Source organism: Fusarium oxysporum, chromosome 1 (assembly GCF_000149955.1).
Source record: "Fusarium oxysporum f. sp. lycopersici 4287 chromosome 1, whole genome shotgun sequence".
Taxonomy (NCBI): domain Eukaryota; kingdom Fungi; phylum Ascomycota; class Sordariomycetes; order Hypocreales; family Nectriaceae; genus Fusarium; species Fusarium oxysporum.
In genome coordinates, this window is record NC_030986.1 from 6482096 (window position 1) to 6506210 (window position 24115).

A 24115-nucleotide genomic window follows, 5' to 3' on the forward strand; every position below is an offset into this window, starting at 1 on the left:
TTCTTCCTCATGCCCGCCTCTCTGGCTTTCGCATATGACCGAATAAAATTGACTTTATCAACGGGCGCAGAATCGGTCAAACTAGCCAGCTTTTGGAGTTCTTTCCGATACGCACCTTTGATGACATTAAAAATTCCATTGTCTAACGGTTGTAGGCCATGAGAGCAATGCGCTGGTAGATAGCAGCAGTAGACGTTGTTCAGAAAGCACGTAGCCATCTACTCATCCTGGGTGCTCGTTAGCGACCTTATAGCGGGAGACTCTGCGGTGAAAACACCAAAAGACTCACTTGTGCATGGGTTCCATGACCGTCAAGGATAATAAGTCTCGCATCTGATGCATCGCGAGGCTCTGTTTGAGGTAGATAGACATCTTTCAACCACTCGAGAGCTATATGGTTGTCGGTCCAGCCGTTTGGTGATGTGATGTAGTGCCAGTCCGCTATCGATTCGAATTCCTTAAGAAACTACTGCTTCTGCAGCTCTTTTCCTTTAAAGATAATTCCCGGTTTTAAAGCGCGGCCAGTTGCGGTGACAGCCTCAATAAACGAGGTCCAAGTGCGCGACTGAACGCCCTTCAACAACGCCTTCTTCTTCGGGTCAGAGCTCCCGATTACGAGGCTGTCCAGGCCTCATGGACAACCAATTAGTTATGCCCTATAAAAGCCCGTAGAGAACTTGTGGAGGAGTTACCGAAACCCGCCATTATGCCACCCTCGTCCACGTTAACCGTGTTCTCAGGCTTGATCCAGCCGTACTCGTTCTCCCGGATATCGAAGTACCAATTGACCGCCTTCGGAGTAAAGCCGTCAAATCTGGCGGCTTCTTGACGTTTTCCAAGCTTGGTAGATAGTTTTGAATGACGTTTGACGAACCTGGTGGTCCAGTGCTTGCCTAGAGGCTTGTTATCCCCCTGTTGACGGAGGAGGGCTTCGACGCAGCTTCGAAGTTGGCTATGCGTGAGAGCGTAGCCCAGGGACTCCTGCCGCAGAAGCCAGCGAACGAGACGGACCTCCTGGCTCGTAGAAATACGTTGGTGGGGGTGGGTAGACTCTTTCCTGCTCGCTTGACCAGAAAGTCGTCTATAAATGGTCGATCAAGGCACTCCACGTCTCTGGGCCGCCTCAGTCGGCGATAGGCCTCTATCAGTAATATCGAGTATAGCCTCAGCTACGTCGTCTTCAGTATAAACACGCTGAACCATTGTGGCAGGAGTTCCATGAGTAAATTAGGTGATATGCCTACTGGAGTGAATGAGGTCGGATGGGCCGGATGAGGTGAAACTGAAAAGATTTCAAAGGGCTAGAGGACAAGACCACGAGGCGGAACGGGGAAAAATTGAGCCGATATTGAAATTTCATGAAATAAACTATACAGCACAGGTTTTGGCTTGTGAGTATCTTCATTCCTGGCCAAATGCGGTGTAATTGAAAATTCGGATTTTGTATGGGAATATTGAAATTTTGGTGGTCCATTAAGTGGGGGTGTCCATTAAGTGGTCCTGGATGGTATTTCATAGACAAAGGTTGTAGGACCTAGATCCTGTATGCCACCACTGATCAGCCCGTAAAGCTTTGCCGGTTCACCGTGGTGGGTGGACAGCGGAGCCGTCACGTAAGGGTCGCGGAAACCAGTGATCTCCAAGCTGTCTGGCTCACCAGGCAATATCGGATTGCGAGGAGACTTTTCCCAAGTGATACCTCCATCGCGTGAGGTTGCCAGAGCTAAACCGGCTGCATGACGTGGGTATGGTGGGGTGCTCCAGTGAAATGGCAGATGCTTCACAGAGGAATAAGCAACCCTCAGTGTCTTGTCGTTGGCAGGAACCCAGCACCCAGTGAAGACACCTTCAGAGTCATAGATCTGGTCTGGAACAAGAACTGGTGAAACCGGAGCTGGTGCCCATGTCAATAGATCCTTAGACACCAAATGGCCCCAGGACATGTTACCCCATTCGCAGCTCAATGGGTTGCCTGTCAGATCATGCTATTTAGCGCAAACAACTTAGGTGGTACATTTAAAAAGGTAGATACGTACATTGGTAAAAAAGCATGGTATGTATTGGTGCATGGGTCGTATCCCGGAGCGCAAGGATCGTTGATCCAGCTGTTTGCCGTGAAATGGACTCTGGGCTGTTCGGAGCGCCTTTTCCAGGTCTGTTGTAACTGGCACGCCATCTGACTAGTCCGGGTCAAGCCTATAGGTCTTTCGCTATCACGTTGAGTATGCAGACGCTATTAGGAAACAGAAGCCTAGTCAACTTAGTTATAAATGTCGATTTGAGCGAAGCGTGGTTGGGGTATCTTCGTGGTCCGCGCAACCGGCCTCCACGGATTTGTTGGCGACATCGCTAGCTGCGGGGACACATCGCGGAGCTCAAGATAGCTCCGCGAAGCTCGATGAATTTATAAGTGGAACGATGTAACTTTACAAACACGTGACAATGTTAACTCTAATCCCTACGTAATTCCGTATGGAGACATTAAGGCGGAGGTAATTCTCCACCCCCAACCCCTGGCTTCGCTTGCATTTGCATTGGCAACCATACCCCATACCCCGGATCATAAGAGAACCCAACTGTCTGGGTGCACTAACCCCGGATTGATTCGACGACTCAGCTGGCAGGACTATAAGTATCCACCTCGGACTTGCCAAAGGTCGGCCTGTTCTACAGACATTTTGTCCAGGAACAATCATTCTGCCTACCATTTAGTCGGCATCTCAATCTCATCACTTCAAAGTCACAATGACTCTGATCCACGGGTAAGCGCGTCATGTTCGTTCCTCCGAGGAATCTCTGTCAGTCACTGACTATCACACCACAGAGTGGATTATTCCGTTGTCAATCCAGACAACAAATGGAAGATTCTTAGGTCGCAGTTGCGGTTTGCCCTTTGGGGTAAGTTAAGCCCGGGGTTCGCAATCATCAGTTGTCTGTTTCCATCAGCTCACAATCGCAACTAGCTCTGTTGATCTCCACTGGCGTTGTCATGCAAGGGTTTGACATCGTGGCCGGCGGTCAGCTCGCTGCTTTGCCTGAATTCAAGAAAAAGTTCGGCGTGCTCAAGTCGGACGGTACCTACCTCATTCCGGCCCACTATCTCTCCGCCTGGAACTCAATCGCCCCCGCTACTGAAATCGTCGCTACATTTATCTTCGCGCCACTACTCGAACGGTTCGGTCGAAAATGGGGCATTCTGGCAGCATCCATCATCTCAGCTGCCGGAGTCCTTCTCCAACAACTCGCTCCTGACTGGAGGATGCATCTGGCAGGACGGGGTGTCAACGGTATTGCGATCGGTATGATGTTCACCATCTCGCCTCTTTGGATTGGTGAGACGTGTCGTCCCGAGCTCCGTGGCTTCTTTCTCTGCTTCTTCAACACTAGCATTGTCTTTGGCCAATTTGCCATCGTCATTGTAAGCCAGGGGAGCAGTCACATTTCTGGAAAATGGCAATGGTGGCTTCCTGTTGTGGCCATGTACATTTTCCCTCGTATGTTTTATCTGTCCTCCAAAGGTTTCCAGTCACTGATACACGATACAGTCATGCTTACCGTGTCCTGGCCCTTCTTCCCCGAGTCCCCCTATTGGCTTGTCAGGCGCGGCCGCACAGCTGATGCCAAGAAAGCATTACGCCGTATCTATGGTTTCGAGGAGACCGAATACTACGACATCGAAGTCAGCCGTATCGAGGAAGAAATTCGACTCACCAACGACCTGCATGGTAACGTTGACAGCACACCTCCAAAGAGAATCTTTGGCATCAACGTACAATCAGAAACAGAATGCTTCAACAAACTTAACCGCAAGCGTACTTTTACTGCTATTTTTGTTGCCTCGGCTCAACAAATGATTGGAGCAACCTTTGTCATTGGCTATGCGACATACTTCTTCGAACTCATCGGCATCAAAAACTATTTTGGCGCCTCAATCGCCTTATATGTTGTTATGCTTGTTGCTAGCACCGCCGCCTTCCCCCTCACAGAGATATTCGGTCGTCGATTCCTCATTGTCGGTCCACAGTTTGTACTCTGCTTGATGCTCCTGATCATGGGCATTCTGGGATGCGTTCCGGATAAGACGAAGGCAAGCTGGGGTATCGTTGGCATGCTGTATGTTTGGGCGCTGATCTATCAGCTCTCTATTGGTGCCACAGGATTTGTCCTGGCGTCAGAAATTGCAACAATGCGGCTCAGAGCGGCGACCCAAGGCTTCATCACCATTACTAACTCGATATGGGGTCTGATCATGCAGTTCACAGTCCCATATATGATCAATCCTGATGCCGGAGACCTGGGCGGCATGGTCGGGTTCATATTCTTGGCTACCGGATTGATCGCCGGTTTCGGTGGTTGGTGGCTGTTTCCCGAAACTAGAGGCCTTTCATTTGAGAAGATGGATGAGCTTTACGCAATGAACGTCCCTCCTAGGAAGTTTAAGGAGACTGTTGCAAGATCCGATGGTCTAGAGATTACTGTAACTAATACAAAGACATCCAAAGGGGTAGTAGAGGTAGAGTCGGCTTAGTACATGGTTAGGGAAAGCCTTGATAGCGGGACTTTTCCTTAGTGTTTGGTTTAAGAAGCCAGAAAGCAGTTTTATTTCTAATAGATGTAGGTATTAAAGATCCTGATGCGGTGCTGTCCGTATCGAATTGGGGAAGCCAATCAGCTGTAAGCTCCTTTGTTCACTTCGCTTCGAGTACTAGCTTCTATATCACCACTCATCATCCGTGACCGCCAAGACCCAGTTACAGCAGATACAACCAAAAACACCAGTGATTCTTGTAATCACTCTGTGACTCTTACAGTTACCCGGTGGCCATCGCTAATATATATATATATATATATATATATATATATATATATATATATTTAGCAGTAGATAGAACTTAGCTTACTAGCTATTAATAAGACTTCTTTACCTGAATGTGCCTAAACCGCTCTATTCACTATTAAGAGATATGACACTTCGCAACCTACTCAGTATAGTGCCCTACGCAATCCGCAAACATAAACCTAGTATGGACTAGTTTACCTGTTTGGAAACCATAACCGTCGCACTTAGCCCTCTAACCCTAGCTAGGTCTCAGCGAAACGCCGCAAATATAACTAAACAAGAAACACTACTGTAGTCTTTTGTGCTGTGTGACCCATTGCTGGCGTCTTCAGTACTTCCCCATACATCATTCCATACACATAGCAGGATCCTATTACCTTAAATGTCATCTGTTTGCTCCCTATTGGCCTAATGACTAACGGAGTTTGGACTGTTGGAACAATACATATCAGATCGCCGGGTTGTACCAAGGGCGATCCCATCCCACTGCAATTATACTTCACCGTCAGTAAAGAATGGCAGGCTCGAGAGCTCAAAGTTGATAGCCCCCCGGTGGTGTTGGCGAAAGAATGACTTACCAATAGCCTTTAGCTGAGGTGAAGAATCTCTCCCTTTGTATACTGTTTGCCGCTCGCTGTCGGAACGGTATATAATGCTTCGGCGCTCCTCCCGTGCCCCATCGCTCCAGCCAGTTGTGATCATGGAGATAGGAATGCATGGACGGACAGTAATCTTGACAGAATTGTGCAAAACTGTGAGCAATAGATAAAGCATCCTCGTCCTCCTTCGTGTGTAAAAGGGTACTCGCAAAAGCAAGCACTTTGTCTTGATAAATCAGACCATGGCGTTTTTCTGATTCCTCCAAGACCGACCAGTACGTTTCTGCAAGACTAGGGCGTTGGACGAGCATTGATTCTGCGATGCGGTGGCCAGGCTCCTCAGTAGTGGTCGTGGCCTGATTAATGTTACTTCGATCCCTTGCGGCGACCTCTCCGCAGAAATCGATAGTGTCTATAAGATACAGACAGAGCTCAAGGCTCGACCCATCAACTCGGGGGGATAGCCAGCCTACTGAGGTCGGGTCCTCCCCCTGGCAGGCCTTATATCTGTCATTGATAGCCCAAGCTCGACTGACGTCTAATTGGGGGCACCACGACGGCCCACTCGCGAGTTCCTCAGGGAGACAGTGAGATACCAGGCCAAGAAATCGCAATGAATGGGGACTCAGTCCGGAAAACAACTGGAGCCGCAGTTGCGACAGATTTCTTGAGTAGTCTGCCTTGATCAAGAGCTCGCCGTCGTCCGACCTTGCACGAGGGTGCCCGAGGAATGCATAAACGAAGTCCCTGAGGTCCGTAGCCTTTTGAATGTGTCTCGCCCTGAAGAGCACATCTAGAAACTCAAGTTTTGAACGTTTCAGTGACTGCTGGAACAGGACTTTGAGTATGCGGGAAGATCTGAACCAGGCATCTTCGACATCCTTGACGTATGAGGACCAAATGTATGTGAAGAGGTCCGAGATATGGCCTGACCTGAAATAGACACCTGGAAAAGAGTTGCCGGTCTGGGCCCATGCCTGCACGAAGTCCATGACTTCAGCAAAGTCCATCATTGACGAGCCGTAGGCAAGCACCACGTTCTTCGCAAGCCCAACCTCCTGAAGAACCCAAACCCGCTCAAACCAGGGATGGTTGAATAATGGTAGTACGTTCTGAAGCCGCGTAGCAGTGACAGGACCGTAACCATCGTCTGGTTTCCACCACTTTCTGCTGTTGAGGACGTCTTCGGACAGGTACTTGGCGGCAATGCGATTGTAATCTTGTATGACGCTGAAAGCGACACTTGCGACTTCGCCGTTCTGGCCGTCGTCGCCAAGACAAACCACGACTTGCTGGGCATGAGCGTATATATCGCCCATCATGTTGACGTGGAAGCTCTTCTCTACCAGGTCTGACTGATTGATGCATAGGGCATCGGCCCATATGCGTCTTGGCTCACGGGGGTGTCTGGTCTGGCGCAGAGCTTCGAAGAGGTTAGTGGTGATGTCGACTTGATGACCTTGACACTGAATCGAGCGGCGTTCTGCAGCGTTACCCCAGACGTATGATATCGCATCGTAGGCTTTGAATATATTTCAGGGTCAGCCGAGACGGGTTTCATTAAAAAGAAATTTCGATTTCGCATAGAGGATCTTACCTTCAGTGTCAAATTTGGCAACGTGGAGAGAACATTCTATGGGATCGTCTCTAGCTCCTGGGTCTAGGGTGAGAATGCGAGTCCATTTCCCTGCTGGCAATGGAGAGTCTGACTGGTAGACCCCGGATTGAGGTCTATTAACTTCCGACATGCTTCTCTGTCGAGAGGGCTGGATGAATGGGCTTGATGTTGAATGGTTCTTTTGTGCTCGTCTTACGTAGCTTGAGCCGAGCTTATCTTACGGTGAGGGAGGGGCATGGAGGGCGCAGACGTGGACAAGTCATCAAGGCATCTACCTACCGACATTTTGCCGACTGGTGAAAAGTTCTTCAATCTCTTACAGAAAACAGTAAACCCCCGTAGCAAGGGTTATACAGAAAATATAGATACTTCTCCAGATTGAGACCCCTGACTGGCGATATGAATTTTGCCTAGCCTGCTCAAATCAGTGCATTGGCTCATCGAATCGATGGGAACATCCCAAAAGTTTTGTGTTATACCTAATACCTAGTCCCGAATGGCGGGAAAAGAAAATTCAAGGGGTGAAGCTAAGACGGTTGGTCCTCTAAATGTGGCATGGTGACGGCAACATAAAGAATATATGGAATATAGGTATGAGAATGCCTTGAGTGGTTATCTTGCTATTGAAGTAATAGTAATGTTAAATTCATGTAGTAAGTAAGTAACTGACTACATGGTTGTAAAAACAAGCTTACCCTATAGCGTTTAGTGACACGGTCAACTCAAAATTCTCCACCTTCCTTTGTCATCACACTTTCTTGGCATACAATTGTTAAGAAAGTCGCCCTGTCGACACCTAAATCCTTAACAAGTGCACAACAAACGCCTCAATTTGCGCTTTGCGCAGCCGCAAGCCGCGGCGATGGCTTCGTCTACGACGAACCCGCCCGCTGCTCCGGACCCCTTCGATTTAGGGATCCACACTCCCGCCAATCTGAACCGAGGAGCCCGTGCAGCCCTCTTACAGAACAGCCCTGCGGCCGTGAACGGCACCATTGGTGTTTCACCCGGTCCCAGGCGGATGGCTCAGACACCATCCTCACCACTTAATGCCTCTACCATTGCTGCAGCTACGGAAGGAGCTGAGCGCGCCAGCCCCTCATCGACCTTTGAACAGCAACCAGTCTCTATCATTAAATCAGCCAATGATCTCGCGCGCGAACGCGTAGAGGAGTACAATGCCAAACTTATGGTATTCCAGGCCTTCTGCGCCAAGTTCGAAGAAGCCGCACAACAATTCACTACCGGACCGCAACGACGTTTCGCTCAACAGTTTGCCGACAGCTTCCTTGACTCCTGGAAACGAGAGCTCTCCAGTGCCGGACCTACCATCCCCAAGCCTACTTACAGCAGCGTAGCCGCTGCCTCGCCTCGCACTGACCGTGACCGTCTAACCCACAGACAACAACAACAACATGGACGCCGACAAACAGATCCACCTCATCGCCAAGGGCAACAAACGACTATCGCCCCACCCCGACAAGACCTCCGCGTCTTCATCCGTCTAGAAGCCGGGGCTCCGGCCAGAGCCCACAGTAGCTATGCAATCCGAACCCTGATCCAGGAAAAACTCAGCGCCGTCTCAAGCAAGATTCGACAGGTTTTCCAGGTCAGATCGGGATGGGCCGTCCTGACTGCCGACCCTGAGACACGCGACTTTCTCGTAGAGAAGCAGGCTGAGTGGGCGGCTGAACTGGGAGCTACGACAGTAGAAACGAACAAGGAATGGTTCACCTATGTAGTCTCAGACTTTCCCACAAGACTGACTGACTTTCACGGTAAAGAGGTGGATAGTGATAGTATTGTCCGTGATGAGATAGAAATCCAGACGGGGCTTAAGCCTGTTGATATACGTCCTTCGCGACAATTCTCGGACAGCCCCTTGACCAAGACTCTACTTGTATCGTTTCTGAAGCCCACAAAGAGATTCTGGTCGCTCTTTGGCAGCAGCGCGGCGAGACTGATTGACAAAACCGACCGACCCAGACAATGTGAGACGTGTTGGGGCTACCACTTTGCGCGCAACTGTCATAGACAGCCAGTTTGCCAACGTTGTGGTAAGACTGGCCACATTATAGACAACTGCACTGCACCAGAACAGTGCATCAACTGCTTAGGCCCTCACCAAGCCAACTTTCATAAGTGCCCAGCTCGGCCAAAGAGAGTGCACGGCGTGCTCCGCCGACTCACCAAAGAGCAACGAGGACATGTCCGGACCGTTGGCGCGGAGGCATACCGACAACGACACCTGGCACAACAACCAGAGTCGCATCTGGAAGCCCAACAAAGCGACGACATCGCATCACACGAACAGCCGAGCATTCGTGGCCCAAGTCCAGCGGCATCAGGAGCACCCTCGTGCATCATGGTGGCCACAAGCCCTCATGCGGGCTACGAAGCGGAGGAGGAGCCCGAGCATCCCCGACCAGGCTCACCGCGAAAACGGCGCATAGTTCTCATCACTCGTCCTCTTGACCAGGAATAGATACCCGCAGACACGAAAGAATAACAAGAAGCCGCTCAGGATCTTTCAGGCCAACGTCGGCAAGATCCCCCCGGCCCACGACTGCGCTCTGGCGCTGGCCGACTCGGAACGATACGACATCGTCCTTCTACAGGAGCCGTGGACTGCTCACACAGACACTCGCTCCCTAACTAAAACCCATCCCGCATACGACACGTTCACACCTGTCGAGACATGGGACGGTAACGACACTCGGCCTAGAGTCATGACATATGTCCGACGAGACCCAAGGCTCTCGGCTGATCAGATCCGGCCCTTTCAGACTCGGGATATTCTATGGCTTACAATCAACGGCATGACGATAGTTAACTTCTATCGTCAGAACGACGAGAGTGATGCCCTGAACATACTGATACGATGGCCTGTTCCGGAACGCTGCCTTATCGCCGGCGACTTTAACGCCAGACATCATACTTGGCAGACAGGACAAGCGACGAACCATAGCCAAGAAATTGCAAACTGGGCATCAGAAAATAATCTCGACCTACTTAACACTCCAGATATTCCAACAAACCCACACGGCAACACGATCGATCTTGCCTTTACTAATATGCCACTTGCTGAAGCTACCGTCGAAGATCACCTTGCCACTAGCTCTGACCACTTCACACTCAGCCTTACCCTTACCGATGCGGGACTAGCCCCGATGCAACCGGGCCGGGTTCGGGTGACAACAGATGACGAGCTCAAACGATTCGCTGAGATCGTAGAGCTTGGAGCCGCTGGACTCCCCACAGCTGATTCGACCCCATCCGAGCTTGATGAGCTTGCCTCTGCACTCGTGAATCTCCTAACATCGGCAGCGAAGGCAGCCGGCCGGCCCACACGGAAGGGTGCACGAACTGCTCCCTGGTGGACCGAAGAATGCGCCGGCGCCGCGGCTGCATTTCGTGCAATCAGAAGACTCTACCCTCTTGGCTTCAACGAGGAAGTCCAAATCGCCAAACGAGACTTCCATCGCGTAGTCCGCCGAGCCAAAAGGCTCTACTGGCGGAATCTCATCGACACCTTCTCCGACAGTAGCTCCCTTTTCAAAGCCGTTCGGTGGCTGAAGTCCCCAGGGCCCTTCCAGCCGCCACCACTGCAGGTTGACGATGTCGTCTACGAATCTCAGATAGACAAGGCTAACGCGCTCCGACGAGCCACGCTGGAACGACGAACCGCAGACGACGACATCCAAGACCCTTGGATGCTCGTCTCTCCTCCTAGACTGATCCCGTTTCCACTCGAAATTTCCCTAGACGAGGCACAGTATGCGACCCTCCATACAGGCAATACGTCTCCTGGATCAGATAATATCACCGTTAACCTTCTTAAAGCCGTATGGCATATCATCGGGACGCACGTCCGCCGCTTATTCGAGAGATGCCTCTCTGCAGGCCACCATCCGAAACCATTTAGGGAGGCGGAAGTGGTCATGATCGCCAAGCCCGGACGCCGAGATCTCACATCGCCACGGGGTTGGCGACCTATCCCTCTGCTCTCCTGCCTCGGCAAGGGTCTAGAACGGCTGATCGCACGCCGTCTAGCATGGGCAGCTATTCACTACAGCGTCCTTCACCCACAACAAGCTGGGGCTCTCCCCAAAAGGTCGGCAACAGACCTAGTGACCGCCCTGATCCATGATATCGAAGAGGCGTTTGCTCGCAAAAAGGTGGCCACCCTGGTCACAATGGACATCCAAGGCGCGTTCGACACCGTCTTGCGCAACAGGCTGGTGCTGCGTCTACGCGAACAAGGATGGCCCAATCATCTGGCTAGATGGGCTGGGTCCTTTATGAGTGGCCGATCGGCCCGTGTCAGATATCAAGACACCCTCACACCCTCCTCTCCTCTCCAATGTGGCCTCCCTCAGGGGTCGCCAGTATCGCCGATTCTTTTCCTACTCTACACAGAGCCCATCTACCGACTGGGCAACCCCCAAGGCCGCTTCGGCTATGCGGATGACACAGCTATCCTGTCCATAGGCGACACAGTAGACGAAACTACGGCTATGGCTTCCGGGGCCATCGACGAGATGGTGCGCTGGGGAGCGACAAACGGTGTCTCCTTCGACTCGAAGAAGACTGAAGTCATGCACTTCTCTCGCAGCAAACTCAGGACCGCACCAGCGGTACGTCACGGAGATATCGAGAAACATCCCGAGTCAGCCCTACGCTGGCTGGGCATCTGGCTTGACAGCAGGCTATCGTTCAGAATTCATGTAGAGAAGTGGGCAGCGAAAGCGCAAGCCGTGGCCTACCATCTGCGAGGACTCACCAACACGAAACACGGCCCGCTGCCGGCTGCCGTACGAAGTGCCGTCAGGGCATGTGTCGAGCCCGTGCTACTCTACGGCGCCGAGGCCTGGTACCCGGGCACAAACAGACCGCGATGGAATCAACCCACCAAAGACCTATCGTCAAGCAACCAACATCTCATACAGAGAATGACCAAGGCCATGAACCAGTCTATGAGAGCTATACTTCCCGTTTGGAAGACAACACCTATTGCTGCTCTCCACCGAGAAAGTGGGATACCGCCAGTCGCACAACTCCTCGAAGCGCGGCGACTCCGATTCTCTGCGCGACTCAAATCGCTTGATGAGGCTCACCCTCTGGCGAGTCGAACGCGCCCGCCCAGCCAACCTGCTTACCACGACCTCATCAAACGAAGATATCAAGCACAGACGGAAAGCAGCTTCCGAACACGTCTTCGACGTACAGATGAGCTCCTTGCGCCGTGCGCGCGACCGAAGCTCATCCAGCAATGCTTCAACCAAGAACAAATGCCACCGCTGCAGACAGCATCGAAGAAGGAAACAGCCGACGCTTTCCTCCATTGGGTGCAGTCACTCGACCCGCTCACCCTAGTCGTATACTCAGATGGCTCTCTGTCCTCTCAGGGTGCCACCAGCTACGGTTTCACTATTCACCAAGGCAACTCCCCCGTCCTCGGCGGATCAGGTCGCCTTGGACCTGCAGAGGTCTTTGATGCCGAAGCTGCAGGAGCACTGGAAGGCCTTAGAGCCGCCTTAACCCTGCAAGATTCAGCAACACAAGACATCATAGTCTGCCTAGACAACCTCGCGGCCGCCACGTGCCTGCGAGGCACACCGTCCGACTCCTCTCAGGACGTCTTTCTCGAGTTTCAGGCACTAGCGGCATCGCATGGAGCCACACAGGTACGCTGGGTGCCAGGACACACTGACATCCCTGGCAACGAACAGGCCGATAAACTGGCCAAAGCAGGATCGTCAGCCCCCGAGCCTGAGGGAGCTCAGCCAACACTAGCATACTTGCGAAGGATCGCAAGACAGAAACCGAAAGAAGCATTCGAGACGTGGTGGTCTACCTACGCCCCTAAGCAGTATAAGAGACTCAATCTCAAGGCGACTACAGGCTGCCCGCCGGAGCTCTCGCTCCCGCGTGCAGCCTTGCACCATCTGCTGGCAGCGAGATCCCTCCACGGGGATTTCGCCGCATATCACGAGAGATTCGACCATAGCGATGCACGCTTGGTCTGCTCGTGCAACCGACGCAAAGCACCGGATCACATCTTCTATTGCAGAAAAGTACCGCCGCGTCATCGGATGAGGCTTGCACCCTCACCGAATGCAGCGGTCAATCTAGCAATAGGAAAAGACTTTACCAAATATATCGACCTGTCCAAGGACAGCGCGTTCTTTGGAAAGATTTGCCCTCGTTATTAGGCGACCGTGACTGGAGAAGCACTCGCGACTCTCTTCCTTTCTTTATCTTCCACACATTTCTTTTGTTACCTTTTCTTCCTCTCTCGTATGCTCACGGCCAGACGAAGGGCGCCACCACGCCCTCCATCTGGCCGGGACCACCTTGAGGTAGTCTCGAGCTGCCGCACACACACAGACTGATCTCAACCCCTGATATCAGGCCAAAAGCGGCTGCGATATGCCAGCACCGCCTTGTCGTCCCGCTGACGGGTAACAGGCCCGATAGGATGCGCCATTTGTGCCGATGATATGCTGGATAGAGTGCGGTCTACTGACGCGTTGCAGAAATCGGATACCGAGCGGAAGACTAATTTCGCGTTGCGAATGACTAATCATTTGTAGCCAATAGCATTTCTGTAAATAGCGTGTAGATAGATTCCGACTTCTCTAGCCCAGCACGTCCTGTGCCCCAGTAGGGGACTTTCGGGGCCGATGGCCCCCTGGACGAAAAATATACATACATACATACATACGCTAAGCCAGCCCCAGGCTCTCCAGACTTACCCCACACCTCCACCAACTGGCTGGTACGCTACACAGCCAAATGACTTACATTGTTCCTGCTTTTCGAAACCGTTTTCACCAGTAACCAGGGACACGATATGAGAACCAGCCAATCGGAGCGAACCATTCGCTTGACACCCACAGCGCTGCCTCGAGCTGTCAGGAAATCATGGTTAACATTGAAGAAGGAAAGCTCACTATCGCAGCGGCTAACCCAAGGACGCCGCCGGCCATAGAAATTGAGCACTGTGGAACCAACGTGTAGGCGGGCTCGCAGGTAGGGCCTTGTAAGCGCCAAGTGAGCATGCGTCTCATTTTTGGATATATCCCGTTTATCGCAACTTTTCAGCGTCGTTGAAAGCGACAGCACTACATAGTAGGAGAGTCAAGCAGTTAATCATATAGGCGCAAGACTTGCAGATATTACCTCGGTAGATGAATGAGAACAGTTAAAGAGTGCCTGGTTATTTTTATCTTGATCTGTAATAAAGAATTAGCCTTAAATAGTTTAAAAACTTATCCCTAACATTGAGATTAACAATTAATACTATGTTATTGCTCGGTAATATCTATTGAGAAAAATGTTCGGTTACAATATGTCCCCGAAACCCTTCAGAAGCCCAAAGCATCAGGTGAAAAGAGAAAAAACAAGATAATGCTTGTTGACAGCCTCAACCGAAAATTACCACCGACTAAAATACAGGCTTGTACTCTGGAAATATCAACACGACAAGCGACGGTTTGCGTCTCATCAGATGAGCTACTCCACTCTTTTACGCGAGGAGTCTTCAAGATGGCGGAGTTGGGCTCCGGCGCACTTGATAGGTACAGAACGTATCTTCAACGCTATGATAGGTCCGCGGCACATCGGGGATCCGGGCTCTTGGGTCACTAGGGTCCTCCACTTTTCCTCCACTAGTACGCTGACAAGTGACAAGTGACGTACTCCGTTAGCTCTGCTGGCGATGTTTGTCCTGGTGTCCCCTCAATCTCACATCCTTTCCGTTCTCGTACGTTCCTTAGGGCACTGGTTACCATACACCGACTCATCGTCACGACCATTTTTAGGATTGATTGCTGCTATACAACTATCAGAGTTCAACCACAGGTATATCAACCTTTTTACTGTCTACTGCAACAGCTTCAGCGGCTTCTGGGCCGGACTATTGACTTGGCAAGTTGTAGGGAAGCATCCAGCAAGACACTATTTTCCAATTTCTATTTGAGTTCATCGGCTGCTAAATAAGCCAGGTTGTTGAGAACGTATCGCCGCCAACATATCTCTTGCTGGATCACCTCTCGGCGACTACACCAAAAGTGACTCACTTTTCAGCAGCCAAGCCTTCACCCAGAAGAGCAGATTCACCTTGCAATCTCCTGGCCGCATAGTTCCAGACATTTCGTCAGACCAACGAACCATACAAGACTCAACTATTACAACCCCTACATGAAGCAAACTTTTATAATCTGGAAATTATATGCAACTCGCTGTTGCCGGTTATAGCTTTATTTCGTTTTGGTAAGCATATCAATGGCTGTTGGGGCTTTCCCCCATAGCTGTCATGGCACATTCGACTCGCCACTGCATATGCAATGATCCCATTTGCGATGTCTTTGCGACAGCTCGATTCTTATCCTTATGCGTTTCATTTATAAGAGGATTTTTTCCATGTTGCTAACCCAACTTTATTGCTCTACAGGACACTCGACTGTTGCTAGACGTCTCCCGACCGATTGCACGGTCGTCGCACCGTCAAAGTCTTCCTATCATGTAGCCCATACTTGCAATTCTTGATATCGACAATTGAGCAGTCCTATTAGGGTCTTGCTCCACGTTTCATTGCTTACGGCGGCCAAGATGCCCTTAAATCAAAGCAATCCAGAGAGAACCCCACCACAACCAACCGATTGTTTTCTCCATCTCGATTCCTTCAACGGCAGTCGTGAGACGGTCTTAAGCGACCCACCAGAATGGCATAATGACTCAAGCCTCAACGCGACCACCAACAACAATCCCGCAGATGGTATGCACTACCTATAGCGAACTTGTAGTAATCCAGAAGAGGCTAATGCGAACCTGTAGATAACCTCTCCTTCTCCCGAGAAGAATCTGATTTATTGGATACAGAGAAGCTACACTTGCACACTTGGCATCATATCGACCCTCCTGGACCTATCACAGCGCACAGCAGTAGCTCTAATGACTACCGCAGCGTCATCGACGACCTAACGCTCGAGATTCAACAACTGAAGAAGGAGCTCAAGCGCTATAAGCAACCAGGTCCGGCCTTGCTCCATAAAGACAAGCTGTTTGAGATCAAGGTTTATGGGCTGCCCCAAAAGAAAAAGAGAGAGCTCGAAACCATACTGAGAGACCTTGCCGCGGATCACTATGGGTCTCCAGAGGCATCATCATCGCAAAAAAGGAAAAGAATATCCCCCCACAATCGCGATCACATATATTCCAAAGCTGGAGTTCAGCGCAGCCATGCTCCCTCTACAGGTTCCAGCCTCCGGCCGGCTGACTCTGCTTACGCCTCCATGTCAGCCGGTGGCGAGTCTTCGAGAACGCCATTTTACCTCCCCGTCTTGCCTTCAACCAAATCATCAAAGGGCAAGGTGGAGGACTATCTACGAGATGTTCCTGACGGGTTATACCCGCAGCATGTAATCATGACAGACAAGGAGCGGAGGAGTCTTGTTGTTCGTCGCCTTGAACAGTTCTTCACAGGCAGAAGTAACAGTGCCGATGTCTCGAAAATGTCGCCTCTGCGCCCGGGTGGCAGCTTCATCATGGCGCGCGTTGTAGCGGATACACAGGTGGCGGGCTCATCATCTGCTTACCAACCACCCACTCATGAAACTGAGCCTATCCGGGAAGCCAGATTCCTCCCTCTAGAACAACAATGTCGCGCTTGGGAATATCAGTGCCATTTAAGTGCCCATGGGTCGGCCTCTGATCCCGAAAAGGACAACGTGGAGACAGAAGGCAATGGTAAAGGCTTGGTCTCGTCTACCAAGCTATTTCCCCCACTCCCGCTTCTTCCAAAACAGCGACCAACGCGACCTTGTGATCTGGACCCTGATCGTGCTCAGATTCCGTCTGAGAATATGAACTATATCCGGCATTTAGACCTACTATCGCCCGACATATTGCCTGGACAGCAGAGTATCCAGGACATCCACCTAGACGCTGAAGGCTGGGTGTCTCTGAACCTGCTATACAATTTGGCCCAGCTCCACTTGATCAACGTAACTCCTGACTTCGTTCGCTCCGCCGTATTAGAAACCAGCACCAGGTTTCAGCTATCTACTGATGGGCATAAAATCCGATGGCAAGGCGGATCTAAAGATACCAAGTTCAGTAGCCACATCTCTATCTACGATTCGCAAGAAAGCCCTCCTGCCAATAATATCAATGGCTCTGAAAAGACACGTGAGCATCAGAAGACGAGCCCGTTCATTAGCAATGAATCCCAATCCGGAGGCTTCAATAAGAATGTATCTGCATTGGATCCGCAGTTTTACGCTCGAGTTGAAAGTTTCCGTTACAAGCCACTGTTTGTTCGGGAGGGATCATCAGATGCGAACACTTCACAGGATGCGTTGGTTTGCTCACCTATAGCCGTGGACGACGATAATCCTGGCAAGTCGGACTTAGGCTTGAATTACTCTGGAGGGTCGGTTGGCAAATTGCAATGCCACGAAGGTGCTATCACATACTACAGCGACGTACCTTTCTGCATCGATTTATCGGGTGATCCAGTTGATGTATCACCAACCATTCGCACGCCCTTGTGTAGCCAAAACCGGAAGGATTCTCAGCAGTCATTAGACTTGGTTCATTCTCATCTACGAACAACATCTGGGTCCTCTACCAGCTATAGGCCATTGACAGATCGAGGCCAGGGTCTACGTCAGCTGACTTCTTCCACGCATAAGGGTGATCATAGAGACCCGGGTCTGATAAACAATGACTGTGAACAAGCTAGTGACATCGAGCTGGATTTGATTTGGAACGACAATCAGCAGCAGTACGTGTCGCAACAGCAGCCTTTAGAACCCTGCGGACTTGGCGGCGTTCTCCCCGATGATCACTTTATCGTAGTTGTCGATACAAAGCGGCCCAAACAAGATATCCTCCCACAGGCTTCCAAGCCTCAGACTAGGAGACCCAACGAAAGCATAGAAGGGACCATTGATCAAAGGGCGGCGACGTTAACCTCATGTCCTATCCCTGGCGGTTCAGAAACAAAAGTAACCGAGCAATCACCGTCTATCGAGATTGAGTATCTGTCGGGGCGTATCAAGAGATTAACGCCAGTCTCATTGCCAGCACCTGCTATGTTCCTTCCGCCGTTTAGCGTTGATAATTCCACGTCTGTCGAATATGACGAGCTATCTATAGGTGTAGATAACACCGGATCGTGAGAAGAGGATATGAGCTAACGATCTTGACTTATTCTAAAAGCTAAAGCACAGTCTGTTAAATTGAGAGTATTATATTTTACAGTGCGCGTTTAGCGTCAGTAAGCTATCCATCTAAAAGCAGTTTGACTGTGGCCATTACACAGTGCATGATTAGTAGGGATACGACCCCTGTCCTTGTAGTGGCAGATACAAGATAAGTAAGATACACGCAGAAAATGGCTGCTCGACTTGACAGGTATGTCAAGAAGAGCATTTCCAAGTTCGGGTGGATTGGACGAGCTGCTGAGCATTGCAGCTGATTTAACTTGCTTTCTTGTCTAAGTTCAGGTTCTAGATGAGAGGGTCGAGTGGCTGTACAAGGCAAAACAGCCAGTCGGGAAAATGGGAAGTCGGTTCCAGAGGATCCGGGAAGAATGCAAAGCGATTCCCGACGACCAAGTTCTACTGACCCTAGAGTGATGCTATGTACGATTCAGTTTATACCGTCGAAAAGATATCGATGCCGATCGAACAAATCTAAATACTAGCTTAATGGGGCATGTAATGGAGCCAGGGCCATGGGGAGGTTGAGAGGGAATAGCTTTACATTCTCTACGTGCGGACACAAGCATTGCAAGGGAGCGTTGCGTTACGACTCCTGAAGAAAGGTGCATCAAGTAGGGGGCCAGGGGTGCGAAATTCACACTCGGGCTAATATTGAGATCGAGCTGATGCGTTTACCAACCACTACCTCCGGATCATGCCGGCCCTGACAACTCATATCATCTCTCGCTCCGTCTGGTTGAGGCCTCGTTCTGGCTACAGAATGTCTATCCCTTGGAGTGCGGAGCGGGCACAACCAGGTCACGGACAAGCGTTTTAGCCAATAAAAAATCAGCCTATAAAAGGTACCTCTCATGTCACCTATTTTAGCCGGTGGTAGGGGTCCCAACAATATTGCGAGTTACATAGAGCTACATTGCCAGTCTTACAAAAATAACGTGATCACGGCACCTGTTGATTTGCACTCCGCGGCCTTAATGCCGTCTCTGAGCTTCGTGACCTAGTATCATCAAACCTCGAGCCCTTACAAGCTAGGCAGGTTGAAGGGTTTTTCCTTAGGACGCGAATATGCTGTAATTTTGGTGTGATTGTGTCACCAGCTCGAAAAGTCTTCCTTGAAGAGCCGGTTGATCCGTAAGTGTTGATAATAGCATCAAAAAGGCACTGCCGCCAGTCAACCCGACTCCGGAAGGGCTTCCAATCAGGCTGCCCTTGGGCTTGAAGGATAAAGCTGTTCACAAGAACAATATCAAAGAGAAAGGCCCACACTAACGCCTGCCAACCGGCCCTACAAACGTGGTGATCGTATCCCTTTCCAGCTCTTCGTTGATCACCTCGATCAACACCACCTATTTCATCATTGTAGGCCGCCGCGATAGAAGGGATTGGGAATACCTTCAATTCCTCGTTGCCAAAGAAGGTTCTGACTGGTTGGTTTTGTATTGTACGGGCTGTAGGGCGTTTGCGTTGCCGAAGTTCAAAATCGGCCCCTGTGTGTACAGTTGAAAGGAACATCACGAGGACGTGGTCCTTCCAGATGATCTGGTTGACCTACAGAGGCCAGAGACTAATTAGTATATGTTCAATAGTGCAGGACTGTCTCAAGGGCCTCTTACAAGATTATCAGTGGTTGCTGCAGTCCTCACTTCGTTGTACCCTAGCTCCGAGCCGCCGGCCTTGTCAGCAGCTTTCATTTGCACAAAGAGCCTATAGAAACCACGGTTTGATCGAGCTGTTCCAGTGGCGCCCCAGCCTTCCTTCCGAAGAATCCTGAATAGGTCGGGTGACGAAAAGAGGTTATCAATGGAGACGTGATAAATGGCACAGGGCAGCAGACTGACTAGGTAAACAACCACCCGTTGTGTCAGACTCAGGCGAGGCTCTTCATCGGCGCCTCTCTTCCGTTTTCGTTGAATCGGAAGACCAACAGGGCCAAAGCTAGAGCCCGGCTTGTGCCAAATCCACCTTAAAAACAGGCCTCCTTGGGCCACAACCCACACTTTGAAGCCATGAGGCGTAGGTTTGTTCTTGACTACTGTTGTCGAACTAGATCTCCCTGTAAAGCGGATCATACTCTCATCTACAGAGAGGCAAGTGTCTAGCTCGATGAAAGCCGTAGATATCTGCTGTATGTGCTGAGGCCACTGTTCAATTCGATTGTAGGGCGAAGGGAGGTTATTGTTGGTGTTGTGAGGGAAGATTCGTAGGTGACGTAATAGCAACTGAAATCGATCAAAAGGCATAAATTTGAGGATTGAATGAGTTGGAAGGTGAGACTCTAAGGTAGCAGCCTTCCAATGGTCTCGAAGACGAATTTCCTTATGTATGCCTATATAAATAAGTACGCCGAGCCAGAGATACACTTCGTCAACAGCGGTTGGAAACCAAGCTCGTAGCCGGACCGGAAAGGCCGGTTTCGACTCTTTTAATAGGAATTCAACGTGTTCATTAGTATATTCGACCCATAGTTGCACAAGGTAAATAGGTTAAAAAGCTTAGAATAGTAATAGCGGGCTGCTAGGTAGATTCTTGATATAAAGTTCAAATTCATCTATATCAAAAGGTTGAAATGCATCGCCTTTCTGATCACTCGGCTGTATAGTCGGCGGGCAGCTATTAGCAGCTGTACCCTGTGTGCCTATATTCTCATCGGCTTCATCAAACTCAAATAGGCTAGTATTGATTTCAACAGGTCCTGGGTCTTTACAGCTTAGTTACGAAGTCATTGGGAAGGTGATGAATGGTTTGTATGACGAAATTGGTGGTGTTTTGTCGCAGGGTAGGCATTAGTAATCTAGCTATATGCTTTAAGTAACTCTGCGGGATGGAATTCCCCGCACAAGAGATAACTTAAGACATCAATCAACACATTTGCTGCTGCTCATCATATTCACTCTAACCCTTTAAGCACGCTCAGTGCGACAGTTATGAGCCCGGAGACTCTTTCATTGCCTCTCTCCATCATGATCAGCATCTTCTCTGCCGCAAGCCAAGTCCATCGCCATCAGCGTCTTCTGCTATCAACTTCGTCGTAATGAGAGCTTTCTCTCAAATTGAAAATCTCCTCAGGGGAATCGGCACGAAGTTGAGCCGACTGACGCAATGCTGGTTTCCGGTTCATAGTCGGATGTATCAGATGAAGCGATATGAAACAGCAACTTGAAACCCGCAAAAGATTTTAACAGAGAAGACTCCTAAAATCTAACAATCATGATCTCTTTAATCAGCAAGAAGCTAACACATTAATCAGAAGTCAATTCAAAAAGGACGCTATCCTTTTCTTGACTAAATGTCACAAAATGTCGATCAAAGATCACAATCTCACCTTGCTTAACTCCCGCGAGGACTGGACCAACTGGATCAACTCTATTGAGGATCTTGCTGTGCGCAATGACGTCTGGAGCTACTGTGATCCAGAAGGGATTGAAAACTTAGTCTTCACTGCGACCAAACCATCGGACTCAGCAAGCAAGGACACGATCCAGAAATATCACAGCCTCCAGGCTATCTATGATAGCGAAAGGAAGAAATACGACAAGGTCTCTGATCGCATTGACCTCACAGTGTGTCAGGAGTTCAAGCAGCACTACCTCGGAATCCATGACGTCCGCGGTAAACTCATCGCGCTGGCTGATAGCATCCAACCCACCGCGAAAGACCAGAAGCAGAATGTTAGGTCTGAGTTTGAAAAGCTTAAGAAGGGCCTTAGCAACACCAGTCTCGATAAATGGCTCAGCCGCTGGCCTGCTCTCGTTAACAACGCTAAACGTTACAAGATAGAGAACCTCAGCGAGTCGCAGATCTGTGATGCATTCATTGAATCATCTCGCGAAGTAAACCCACCGTTCTACAACTACATGAAGTCCAAGGAAGCTCAGGTTGAAAGCGAGAAAAACCTCGTCAAGGAGGCTGCAAAAACCATGGAGAAGATCTCAAATGCGTTTCTCACTGCGCTCAACGAGATTAATCCCGACCATGCCAGTAGCGGTTCCGCCACTGTCGCAAGTTTGACTGATTCTGAAGAGGAAGAAAACGGTGAAGATGACGATGTCACCATTGTTCAGAAAGCTCAGAATACAGTAAATAGAGCACTCAAGACCTTCCGCAAACTCAGTCCAACCCTCTTCGAGAAGAAGATTACTATCGGATTCTGTATTAAGCAGTTCAGGACAATGGCACCACCAAAGGAAAAAGCTATTAGAGGACGAGCAGCCCACGCCACTCTTCAAGGAAGAAAGCATAGCAATGATTCAGATTCGCAGAACGAAGAGGATCAGCCGCAACAGAAAAGACAGCGGACGGGGCATCCATCCTCGAACATGGGTTTCCGAAATTGCGTCTGCGGCATGTCCCACAAGTACACTGAGTGTTATTATCTTAATCCTTCGGGTGCGCCAGAGGGATGGACACCAATCGTTCAAATACAGTCGAAAATCATCACTACAGTCAAGGGAAGCAAACGCCTTAAAGAAAACATCGAAAGGAACCTCAAGAGAAGCAATATTGACTTGCCTAAGTTCTGGCCGTCAGATATTACAAAGAATCAACCCAAGCATCTAGCAGAGGACGAGACTTCAAGCACAGATAAATTTCTATCCAAATCAAGAGCCGCATTTGTTACGTCAAGGTTTGCGTTTGGCACAACCGCAAAAGACGAGTACGGTGATTGTTTCCGACTTGACAATTGTGCGGATACACATGTCTGCAATGACCTGTCTCGCTTCACTAATTACACACCACTCGATGATGAAACCATAGAGTTTGGCAACTCAGGCACGCACCTCACAGGCATAGGAAATGTCACGGTCCATGTCGACACTCCAACAGGCGCAGGTCTAATTCAACTCGAGAACGTTGCTTATGTCCCTGGATTCCATTGGAACCTCATCAATACGCACTCTCTCGAACAACAAGGACTTTATTTCAATACGAGGACTTGTTGGATGGAATATTCAGATGGATCAAATGCCTTTAAAGTAACTAAACATGGTGCTTTTCGAGTCGCCGAATCCCACATCAAGGACATTATATTCAGGGCTCAATCTCATAAAGAGGCAGCGCAATCCTTTGCAATGGCTACTAAATCGAGAACGCCTCAAGTTGCGACAGCTTCTATGGATACCTGGCATGCAAGGCTAGGCCATATTCGAAAGGAGGCTCTTGAACACATGCCTCAAGCAGTCGAGGGAGTCGCACTCGGGACTCGCAACTTCGAACGAAAGTCGGAACTCTGTCCTGAATGTCAACTCGGACAAGCGTATCAACAAATCTCCCGCATACCACCGTGGAGAGGATCTTACCCCTTCGAGAAGATACACCTTGATCTTATCGACATGGAGGAAGCATTCAACGCTGACTCCTGGGTCGCTCATTTCTATTGCGACTACTCAGCTTACCATATCACCTTTAACCTCCCAAACAAGAATCAAGATGAACTTCTTTCTATAACACAAGAGTTTCTAGCCATTACAAATGACAACTGGGGTTTCACTACGCGATACATCCAATCGGATGGCGAAAAGGGTCTGGGAAAGAGATGGAAGTATTTCATTGCAATGAAGGGAATTACATTCAACTCATCTCCACCAGATACGCCAGATCAGAATGGTCTTGCCGAACGTTCTGGGGGGGTGATCATAGCTATCGCTCGCAAGCTTCGAATACAGGGAAATCTACCTCAGAAACTCTGGCCCTACATCGTTGCTCATGCTACTCGCCTCCTCAATCGCATCCCAGTTCAACGAAAACAATGGCAAACTCCATTTGAAATGGTTCATGGCCGAAAGCCCAACCTCTCTAATCTCAAAATCATTGGTTCTCTTGCCTA

The 24115-nt window shown here is 49.9% G+C and overlaps 6 protein-coding genes across 6 annotated transcripts; 3 read left to right on the forward strand and 3 right to left on the reverse strand.

Annotated features, from left to right (window-relative positions):
* Positions 1–1330: 1330 nt before the first annotated feature.
* FOXG_21980 (uncharacterized protein) lies at positions 1331–2252 on the reverse strand. Its single transcript, XM_018402360.1, has 2 exons — positions 2037–2252; positions 1331–1985 (listed from the first exon to the last, which is right to left on the reverse strand). The coding sequence occupies exons 1-2, from the start codon at positions 2067–2069 to the stop codon at positions 1491–1493; spliced, it is 528 nt and encodes a 175-aa protein (XP_018255652.1). The 5' UTR covers positions 2070–2252; the 3' UTR covers positions 1331–1490.
* A 493-nt stretch (positions 2253–2745) lies between these two features.
* FOXG_15102 (uncharacterized protein) lies at positions 2746–4528 on the forward strand (the record flags this gene model as incomplete). The annotated part of the gene is made up of 3 exons (XM_018395174.1): positions 2746–2762; positions 2825–2898; positions 2964–4528. The coding sequence occupies 3 exons, from the start codon at positions 2746–2748 to the stop codon at positions 4526–4528; spliced, it is 1656 nt and encodes a 551-aa protein (XP_018255653.1).
* An 886-nt stretch (positions 4529–5414) lies between these two features.
* FOXG_21981 (uncharacterized protein) lies at positions 5415–7187 on the reverse strand (the record flags this gene model as incomplete). Its single annotated transcript, XM_018402361.1, has 2 exons — positions 5415–6961; positions 7037–7187. The coding sequence occupies 2 exons, from the start codon at positions 7185–7187 to the stop codon at positions 5415–5417; spliced, it is 1698 nt and encodes a 565-aa protein (XP_018255654.1).
* Positions 7188–7789: 602 nt separating this feature from the next.
* Positions 7790–9815, forward strand: FOXG_21982 (uncharacterized protein). The gene has a single exon (XM_018402362.1). It carries the CDS (start codon positions 7920–7922, stop codon positions 9540–9542), a length of 1623 nt encoding a protein of 540 aa, XP_018255655.1. The 5' UTR covers positions 7790–7919; the 3' UTR covers positions 9543–9815.
* A 3824-nt stretch (positions 9816–13639) lies between these two features.
* On the reverse strand, positions 13640–14049 carry FOXG_21983 (uncharacterized protein; the record flags this gene model as incomplete). Its single annotated transcript, XM_018402363.1, has 4 exons — positions 13640–13751; positions 13816–13843; positions 13865–13971; positions 14030–14049. The coding sequence occupies 4 exons, from the start codon at positions 14047–14049 to the stop codon at positions 13640–13642; spliced, it is 267 nt and encodes an 88-aa protein (XP_018255656.1).
* A 1624-nt stretch (positions 14050–15673) lies between these two features.
* On the forward strand, positions 15674–18246 carry FOXG_15104 (uncharacterized protein; the record flags this gene model as incomplete). Its single annotated transcript, XM_018395175.1, has 2 exons — positions 15674–15839; positions 15899–18246. The coding sequence occupies 2 exons, from the start codon at positions 15674–15676 to the stop codon at positions 18244–18246; spliced, it is 2514 nt and encodes an 837-aa protein (XP_018255657.1).
* Between the last annotated feature and the right edge of the window lie 5869 nt (positions 18247–24115).

Bases quoted from the DNA above. Each gene is read 5' to 3' on its own strand.
- FOXG_21980 (XM_018402360.1), bottom strand. From the start codon at position 2,069: ATGCACCAATACATACCATGCTTTTTTACCAAT. The intron at 1,986-2,036 runs GTACGTATCTAC...TGCGCTAAATAG, and splicing joins TACCATGCTTTTTTACCAAT to CATGATCTGACAGGCAACCC.
- FOXG_21982 (XM_018402362.1), top strand. From the start codon at position 7,920: ATGGCTTCGTCTACGACGAACCCGCCCGCTGCTCCGGACCCCTTCGAT.